A 9,685-nucleotide genomic window follows, 5' to 3' on the forward strand; every position below is an offset into this window, starting at 1 on the left:
AAAGGATATTTAGCAGCAGGCTGGTGGTGTGTGTTGTGCGTATGCAGTGTGTTCTGAGCTGGCTGTCTGGTGCGGCTGGGTCCAGTCCCTGCAGAAGATCCAACACCACTGGAACCAACAACTCAACGAAGCCCAACACGCACACAGACACGACCTGTGAACCCAACGCCTCCTGGAGAGAAAAACACCAAGACAAAGAGCCAATCAGTGCAAGTCACTTTATCTGCAGGAGTCATCACTGTGCTAGACTGAATTGGTGAAAGCGTTGTAGTGAAATCCAGGTTTCCACTTTTAGTTCTGTGTGTCCGTGTAGGSCTGCCGTACTTCCAGTAGTTCAGTCAGCAGCTGCAGGGCCTGTAGACAGCATAACTCCTCCCCYTCAGCCGGAGAGCTCAGCCATTGGATGAGAGCTAAGCCCGGCTCGGTTTTCTGCCCTGCGTCTAGGCCCGCCCCCTGTCTGCGGCTTGCAGCTCTGAGCCGTGGGGCGGCGGGACGGAACACGACCTCACACAGCAGAGACCTCAGGCCTGACACACCACACAGAGCCAGGAGCAGCTCCAACACCTTGGCAGCAGAGTCCGGGTCTTTGACATGTAGCAGACCCAACACCTGGGACACGCACACTGAGAAGTGTTCATACCTACAGAGGAGGGAGAGACATACACAACATCACTTCTATTCTTCTATAAAACTGTGTGTGTGTGTGTGTGTGTGTGTGTGTGTGTGTGTATACCTAGTCAGGTAGTCAGCCATCTTGGGGTTCTTTAGCAGGTCCACCAGTAGGTCTACAGAGTACTTCCTGGTTAGGGTTCCGTCGCCGTTGACGATGATGTTAAAGATCAGCTGGAATGTCTGGTGGATGTTCTTAGCATGGAACAGCTGAAACACACACACACACACACACACACACAGGGAGTTGTCACCACCAGAACTAAAGATAGAGAAAACCTTGGTGTCTGTGTGTTTGTCTCCGTCTCATTGTGTGCGTGTGTCTCTCCGTCTCATTGTGTGCGTGTGTCTCTGCGTGTCATTGTGTGTGCGCGTGAGTGTCTCTGTGCGTGTGCGTGAGTGTCTCTGTGCGTGTGCGTGAGTGTCTCTGTGCGTGTGCGTCGTGTTCTCTGTGTGCGTCGTGATGTCTCTTGTGTGGTGTGTGTCTCTGTTGTATGTGGTGTTGTCATGTGTGTTCCGTGTGTGTTGTGTGTGGTCTCTGTGGTCTCTGTGGTGTGTCTCTGTATGTGTATGTGTTCTGTTGTGTGTGTGTGTGTCCTCTCTGTGTGTGTGTTCACTTTGGTGTCTGTCTCTGTGTCGTGTGTGTGTGTGTCTCTGTTGTGTGTTGTGTCGTGTCTCTGTGCTGTGTGTGTGTCTCTGTGTGTGTGTGTGTGTGTTGTGTGTGTCTGTGTGTATGTGTGTGTGTCTCTGTATGTGTGTGTGTCTCTGTATGTGTCTGTGTTCTGTATGTGTCTGTGTCTTCTATATGTGCCTGTGTCTCTATATGTGTGTGTGTGGACTGTGTGTGTGTGTTGTGTGGTCGTGCTGTGTGTGTGTGTGTGTGTGTGTGTGTGTGTGTTCTGTTGTGTGTGTGTCTCTGTGTGTGTGTGTGTTCTGTGTGTGTGTGTGTGTCTCTGTGGGTGTGTCTCTTGTGTGTGTGTGTTGTGTGTGTCTCTGTGTGTGTGTCTCTTGTGTGGTGTGTGTCTCTCTCTGTGTGTTGTGTCTCTCTGTGTGTGGTCTCTCTCTGTGTGTGTCTCTCTCTGTGTGTGTGTTCTGTCTCACCCTTCGTGCTGTGTCTCTGCTCTGTGTGTGTGTGTGCGGTCTCTCTCTGATGGCGTGTGTGTCTCTCTCTGTGGTGTGTTCCTCTCCCCTACATCCTGACATGAGAGTGAGCGGCCAGTATGAGCGACCAGCCACCGTAATGTTGCTGGGCGGAAGTAATCGAGGACATCACGTCGAACACACAAACCACCCGATGTCAACAACTGGAGCTTCCCATAAGGCGTGCTCAAGCGAACGAGGGAGAGAAAAAGGGGGTTACAGGGTAAATGACAAAGAGGGTAGGACCTAGGTAGAAGAGGGTGGTCCTCACCAGAGCTTTAATGTGAGTCTGGACGGACAGGTGTAGCGACACAGGTTAGCCATCAAACCAGGCACCAGCACTGGTGGATGTCCCTCACAGATTGTGCGCACTGTGTCTGGGGAGAGGTGTATACAAAGGGTCACAAAATGAATACCTAGCAATGTAAAAACATTCAACCGTGGCTGCTATATGTCGGCGATTGTGAGAGGAGCAGAGAGAGAGAGGTAGTTTACATGTTGGCTAAACTTCACCTCTAGACTATACCACTGTGCGCGTGATGAGGAAGAAACACGAAGGAGCTGAGGGTATCTTCAACGCTGTAAACATTCACCTCTGCATACTTATTGGCGTCGGAGAAGAGGAGAGAGGTATCTTACATTTGTAAACATTCACCTCTGCTATTACTTGTGGCGGTCGGATGAGAAGAGAGAGAGGAGAGGTTATCTTACATGTAAACATTTCACCTCTGCCTATACTGATGGGTGGGAGAAGAGAGAGGAGAGGTTATCTTACATGTAACATTCACCTCTTGCTAATACTGCCTTGGCGTGTGGAAGAAGAGAGGAGAGGTACTACATGTAAACATTCACCTCTGCTTATACGTGTGGCGTGTCGAGAAGAGAGAGGAGAGGTATCTTACATGTAAACATTACCTCTGCTATACTGTGGCTGTGTGAGAAGAGAGAGGAGGTATCTTACATGTAAACATTCACCTTGCTATACTGTGGCGTTGTGAGAAGAGAGAGGAGAGGTATCTTACATGTAAACATTCACTCTCGCTATACTGTGGCGTGTGAGAAGAGGAGAGGAGGTACTCTTACATGTAACATTCACCTCTGCTATACATGTGGCGCGTGGGAAGAGAGAGACGGGAGATCTTACATGTAACATTCCCGTTCCTATCATGTGGCGTGTGGAGAGAGAGGAGAGGTATTACATGTAAACATTCACCCTCTGCTATACTGTGGCGTGTGAGAGAAGAGAGAGAGGAGAGGTATTCTTACAAATGTAAACATCACCTTGCCGTATACTGTGGCGTGGAGAGAAGAGAGAGGAGAGGTATCTTACATGTAAACATCACTCTGCTATACTGTGGCGTGTGAGAAGAGAGAGAGAGAGAGGTATCTTACATGTAAACATTCACCTCTGCATATACTGTGGAGTGGAGAGAGAGAGGAGAGGTTCTTACTTCGAAACATTCACCTCTGCCTATACTGTGGCGTGTGAGAAGAGAGAGAGAGGTATCTTACATGTAAACATTCACCTATTGCTATACTGTGGCGTGTGAGAAGAGAGAGGAGAGGTATCTTACATGTAAACATTCACCTCTGCTATACTGTGGCGTGTGAGAAGAGAGAGGAGAGGTATCTTACATGTAAATTCAACCTCATCTTGCTATACTGTGGCGTGTGAGAAGAGAGAGGAGAGGTATCTTACATGTAAACATTCACCTCTGCTATACTGTGGCGTCGTGAGAAGAGAAGATGGTATCTTAACGTGTAAACATTCACCTCTGCTATACTGTGGCGTGTGAGAAGAGAGAAGAGGAGAGGTATCTTACATGTAAACATCTCACTCTGCTATACTGTGGCGTGTGGAGAGAGAGAGAGGAGAGAAGTATCTTACATGTAAAACATTCACCTTGCTATCTGTGGCGTGTGAGAAGAGAGAGAGGAGAGTATCTTACATGTAAAACATTCACCTCTGTATACTGTGGCGTTGTGAGAAGAGAGAGAGGAGAGGTATCTTACATGTAACATTCACCTCTGCTATACTGTTGCGTGTGAGAGAGAGAGAGGAGGAGACGGTATCTTAATAGAAACATTTCACCTCTGCTTATACTGTGGACGTGTGAGAAGAGGAGAGGAGTAGTATCCTTACATGTAAACATTCACCTCTGCTATACTGTGGGCTGTGGAAGAGAGAGAGGAGAGGTATCTTACATGGAACATTCACCTCGCTATACTGTGCGCGTGGGAGAAGAGAAGAGGAGAGGTATACTTACATGCTGCTCATCAGAAAGTCTTGAGCTCATGGATGTAGTTGCACAGTGGAAATCCGCCGTTATAGGTGAGTCCTGGTAGCACCTTTAAACACTGAGACACACAGAGTTACGACAGCAGTTATATGTGAGGTCTCTGTAGCATATTTAAGCACTGAGACACAAGAGTTACAACAGCAGTTATAATGTGAGTCTCTGTAGCATATTTAAGCACTGAGACACAGAGTTACTACAGAGTATATTGTGAGTCTCTGTAGCTATTTTAGCATGAGAACAAGAGTTACAACAGCAGTTATAGGTGAGTTCTGTAGCATATTTAAGCAATGAGCACACAGAGTTACAACAGCAGTTATGTGAGTCTCTGTAGCATCATTTAAACCTGAGACACACAGAGTTACTACAGCGATTATAGGTGAGTCTCTGTAGCATACTTTAAACACTGAGACACAGAGTTTACACAGCAGTTATAGTGAGTCTCTGTAGCATCTTTACAACCTGAGACACACAGAGTTACACAGCAGTTATAGGTGAGTCTCTGTAGCATCTTTATAACACTGAGACACACAGAGTTACAACAGCAGTTATAGGTGAGTCTCTGTAGCATCTTTAAACACTGAGACACAGAGTTACTACAGCAGTTATAGGTGAGTCTCTGTAGCATCTTTAACCCTGAGACACACCAGGGTTTACTACAGCAGTTATAGGTGAGTCTCTGTAAGCACTCTTTAAACCCTAGACACACAGGGGTACTTACAGCAGTTATAGGTGAGTCTCTGTAGATCTTTAAACCCTGAGGACACACAGGGTTACTACAGCAGTTATAGGTGAGTCTCTGTAGCATCTTTAAACCCTGAGACACAGAGTTAGTACAGCAGTTATAGGTGAGTTCTCTGTAGCATCTTTAAACCCTGAGACACACAGGGTTACTCAGCAGTTATAGGTCGATCTCTGTAGCATCTTTAAACCCTGAGACACACAGGGTTACTACAGTTGTAGTTGAACAATCACATCCTACAGCCTATGTTTCCCACCGGAGCTGTGGCTTTGTGTAGCGCCCGTAATTCTCCAAGACCAGGGTCATGACCCCTGGTTAAGTCTCATCATGCTCATTGTGGTGGTAGCCTGAAGAACAGACGTTTGCTTTACAGAATTCTACGTCAGGGAGAATGTAGTGTTTGGAGCAGGAGATTACTTCTCAGCCACAGACCTCTACAAGCCAGAATGCTGAATAAAATGTTACTTTATCAGTTGTCCGTGTGGTTGGTCCTTTTTCAGGTAAGAATGTGTGACAACATATCCACAGGAAAGTATAAATGCGTAAATGTTTCAAAGTGCTGGTAGTGCGTTCAGATTTCTATCACGTGAAGCATGCCCACAAGATGAAAATACATGCACGTGACGCATGCATACTTGCCGAGCTCATGCACGTGTTTACATGGTCCTGCGCATGCTTCAGGAGATAGGAATCTGAACGCACTTCCAAACAAACGTATGACATTAATGTTAGACTGTGAACCAGAGGTATCCCAGTCTGATTGTCAGSCAATATGGAGAGTTCTGTCCTTACTTGTAATACCAGCGGCTCCCTGGGGGTGGCGCTGTGGCAGTGGATGATGGAGGCCAGAGTGCTGGGCAGGTTATAACTGCTCTGGAGAACATCTCTGCTCTCATCATCACAGACTGGGGGAGAGAACACACAGTTCGATTGGTTTTGTATTGTTTTTGAGTGAGAGAAACATTGTCGGCTGTTGACAGAAATAGTATGACTGAAATGTGTTGGGAATTAGTCATTGGCTGTGGGTGTGTGTGTACCTAGTTGGGCCAGTAGAGAGATTATGGTTCCGGTGAGTGCGGGGCTAGTGTTAGGGTCTCCTGCCAGCTCCACAAGTCCACAGACACACTCACTGGGCAGGACCTGGCCCGACGACAGCAGACGAACACACTGCATTCCTGACAGCTCCTACACACACACACACACACACACACACGTTTACATGCACACTAATAATTCGATAATAAACCGATTATGGCAAGACATGTAAACAGCTTAATTTGCGTTTTAGCTGCGTATTTGAAGCAACAGCTTTGGCACAATCAATYAGAAATGGACAGCTCATGGTGCTGAAAGTAGGCAAATTCCAGTAGGTATAATTCATTTCAACCGTCTTCATTTTAGTTTGACTTTACTAACAAGAGGGCTTTGTGTTGAAGCCTATTTCTTCCTATTTAAGAAATAAGAGGTATGCCTACCTGTTCGACAAGACAAAAATTAGGCTATAGGCTGCTATATGCATAGATTTAACGGTCAATTCCTTCACCCACCATTCACTCTTTAAATAACCTACCTATGTGTCAGTGGAAGGGCTGTTAAAACCAAGACTCAAATTGAGGGGATATGMTATAGGCCTACCTTTCATTAAACGAAATGGCAAAAAGCACAGGCCTACCCCTTGTAAGCTTAAGATTTGGAAGAAAACTCAAACGGATCTGATTATATAAAGTCATCTATAACAGCGCTTTGGTCCGCAATACTTTATGCTTGAAACAAGCAGTAAAATACCCCGGAAAGACGTGACTGCGATGCATATAGGGATATCATTGTTTCGTTTCTTTGACATTCAGAAGCTGAGCTACAACTTTCTGTAGCCGAGGAGACAAAAATATATACTTTACTTCACAAGCAATCAATTGATTAAGCTATTAACTTTCTGTACAATAGAACATCTTTAAACCAAGACAGCTTTTAGGGAAACACTTGCGACCTTCTCTCGTTGAGTTAAGCAAAGGAAGAAGAGCAGCCAGCATTTAAAGCTTCCATTTTTCTGCGTCAATAGGCCTTCTCTGGCTAGGATGGAAAGGTAGGCCTAAATTTCAAAAGTACCATGCTCAGATTCCTAATGACGTCTCAGATTTTATTATTTGCAAACAGGGACAGTTTTGTTGCAAACAAGACACATTGATTTGGCATTGGAGACATATGATAAGAAGAAGACATAGACCGTTCTCCCTGGCCATTTTTAGACTGTCATTTTGGTCACTTAAAAAAGGCATTMAAAAAAAGATTCTGCTAATAGGTAAAATAACGTAGAGCTGCATGACATTTTTATAAAAGGCCATTTTTTTCCTGACCTGCAAATACGATGATAGATTCATGCAATGTTTTTACACTAAAGGAGATCATTCCAACCCCTACTCTTGTCCAAAGTGGTCTGCAAACCCACAACAGTCTGGCCCGCAGACGTGTGCACTATCATAATTCCTGCGTTGCCATGTAATGCTCACAGGACAATGAACAGTTTCTAAAACTGCATATCTAAGGCTCTGGTCTGTTCAAGAAGTGAGGGTAAACGGTGGATAAGTTCTATGTTATCCACATTATATTTTAATTATTATTTTGGGTATAGGGGAGGGTCACGTGTTTTTTTTCAAGCGTTCAGGGAGGGTTTAGGTTAAATGTATTTTGCTGAAGGGAGGCCCATCCATTTTCATTTCAGTGGTCCAATTTTCTGTAACCCTTATTTATAAATAACGTTCACTCCCAAATCGTATTGTGTGCGTGCATGTAACCGTGCTCAGTGTCACGTTGATATATCTCACAAAGTAGACGTGTGCTTTGGCACTGTAGACATGTTGAAACTGACCTCCACCTGTTTCTGCAGCTGGGCAGCGTTATGGGCCGTCCTGTTGTCTCTGTACTGGTGGATGGCCAGCAGGAGAGACTTCAGACACGTCGTTACGTCCATTCTGCAACACAACAGCCCTTTTGAGCTCAGTAGCAGTTCATCTGTATGACACTGTTTATCAGCTACAGGCGTTGTTTGGAGCGTTTGCTGGGAAGCTTAGTCAAACAGCATAGATAACTACCTGCCGTTTTAACGCAATGGCTGAACTACAGCTGATACGGCTTTGGTTTAACAACTTGTTAGCAAWGGAAAACAGTTAATGCTAACTAGCTAGCTACCTAGGCTAACTATTGTTATGATCCCCGACTAATGTTTAGATGTGGCAAATTATAACTGCATTGAAGATCATTATTCACGTAACTTTATGAAATATACATCAATAACATAAACACCAATTTGATTTAAAAAAAATAAATACATACATAATTTCTGTCCTCTTCTGTCAAGCGTTGTCGTACGTCTTCTACTTCCTCCCGCTTTCCACTTCGAACAGCGGAACAGCCAATGAGATATTGAAGGGGGTAGCTGCATTCCAATATGGCGACCGGAGTATGGGYGAGTGGGTGTGTTGGTCGAAAGGAAAGTAGTGGGCGTGTGGAAATTAGTGGGTGTGTGGAAAGCGCTCTGCTATAGGTTAGACGGTTTTGAGTGAGCGGTGTTTTTTGTCTTCCGTTTCTAACCACGCAACTACCGTACATATTTGAGCTACCATATCGCGAGTTTGGAATTCGTTTTTAAGCCAGATGAGTTTGAGTCGCATTTCACAGATAGTGTTACACAAATAATTGTACATTTCAGTTATAAAACTGATGATTGATTATTTTTTATTAAAAGTATTCATGATGGGTGTACTGTTGCTTCATGCGTTGTATGCATGTGCTTACTTTGACTGTCACCCTGATATTGGCTACTAGGTAGCTACTTCCCATGTGTTGCCAGTAGTTCTTGTCAAGCAAGAGCTAAGGGCACTGTCACAGTGTCGCCTTCCATGCCCTCCCCATTGAGTAGTAGGCTATGTATAAAGGTGACATCTAGATGGTTATCAATATTTGTTATTTCTTGGGTAGGCTGCTATCCTTCTTGAAAAAAATTGCCACGTTAGCTACCTCCGGCAACACGACTGTGATGCCCAGTTGGAAGTCGCCARGCAGGCCAATACAAGTGTCTTGCTGCCCAATCAGCCAAGCAAAACGTTCTTGAATGCCAACAAAACTGCCCCAATTAGCTGATTTGCTTTTCATATAGCGAAGTTGCTATCCATACACCCACTCCTTTCCACCACAAATGGATCAGCCAAAATGCAGGGGTCCATTTTCTCAAAAAATGTCACTTCTACCAGACCAGACTCATCTTTATCCTGACCCTCTCAGTGATGCTCGGGCTCCGAGAACGTCACCACACCTGCCACCTCCGCTACTTCACCCTCGTTCATTGCCATTTAGTCTCCAGAACTCGGTCTGGAATACAGCTCACTCCGTTTACACTTGACACCAATCCTCTTTGACACACCTATTCCCCTTTCGGCAGACACCATGGAGAAAATACCCGCAGGTGACTTGCTTCGTGCTCATTTTCCCCATGGCTAGCCAGAAAATGCTTTATCCCGAAACAACAAAACCAAAACCCCTGCTCCGCTGTTTTGGCTTTCCAAAGAGTCAGCCCAGAGTCCTGAAGGGGGAGGGGGGAGCACAGTGCATTCTTCTTCTTCTTTGGCATCATGGCATTCTGTTTGTGCATGCCGCCACGTGCTGTGCGTGTGTAACAGTATTGCTTCCGTTCCTCTCCTCGCCCCTACCTGGGCTCGAACCAGTGACAATCTGCACACATCAACAACTGCCTCCCACAAAGCATCGTTACTAGAGGTCGACCAATTATGAATTTTCAATACCGATACCGATTATTGGAGGACCAAAAAATCAGATTTTTATA

At 45.3% G+C, this 9,685-nt stretch overlaps 1 protein-coding gene across 1 annotated transcript in view; it reads right to left on the reverse strand.

The window, feature by feature from the left end:
* Positions 1–9,427, reverse strand: part of LOC112071129 (protein CIP2A homolog L-like) — an 18,129-nt gene extending 8,702 nt beyond the window's left edge. Inside the window, exons 1-8 of the mRNA XM_070439263.1 lie at positions 8,179–9,427; positions 7,715–7,817; positions 5,886–6,033; positions 5,641–5,753; positions 4,119–4,167; positions 734–974; positions 325–640; positions 10–172 (exon numbers count right to left, since the gene is read on the reverse strand). Coding sequence (XP_070295364.1) covers positions 10–172; positions 325–640; positions 734–974; positions 4,119–4,167; positions 5,641–5,753; positions 5,886–6,033; positions 7,715–7,816 — 1,132 coding nt within the window. The 5' untranslated portion in view covers position 7,817; positions 8,179–9,427. The remainder of the gene's footprint in view (positions 1–9; positions 173–324; positions 641–733; positions 975–4,118; positions 4,168–5,640; positions 5,754–5,885; positions 6,034–7,714; positions 7,818–8,178) is intronic.
* Between the last annotated feature and the right edge of the window lie 258 nt (positions 9,428–9,685).

The sequence above is a fragment of the Salvelinus sp. IW2-2015 genome, unplaced genomic scaffold (genome assembly GCF_002910315.2).
Source record: "Salvelinus sp. IW2-2015 unplaced genomic scaffold, ASM291031v2 Un_scaffold1526, whole genome shotgun sequence".
Classification (NCBI taxonomy): domain Eukaryota; kingdom Metazoa; phylum Chordata; class Actinopteri; order Salmoniformes; family Salmonidae; genus Salvelinus; species Salvelinus sp. IW2-2015.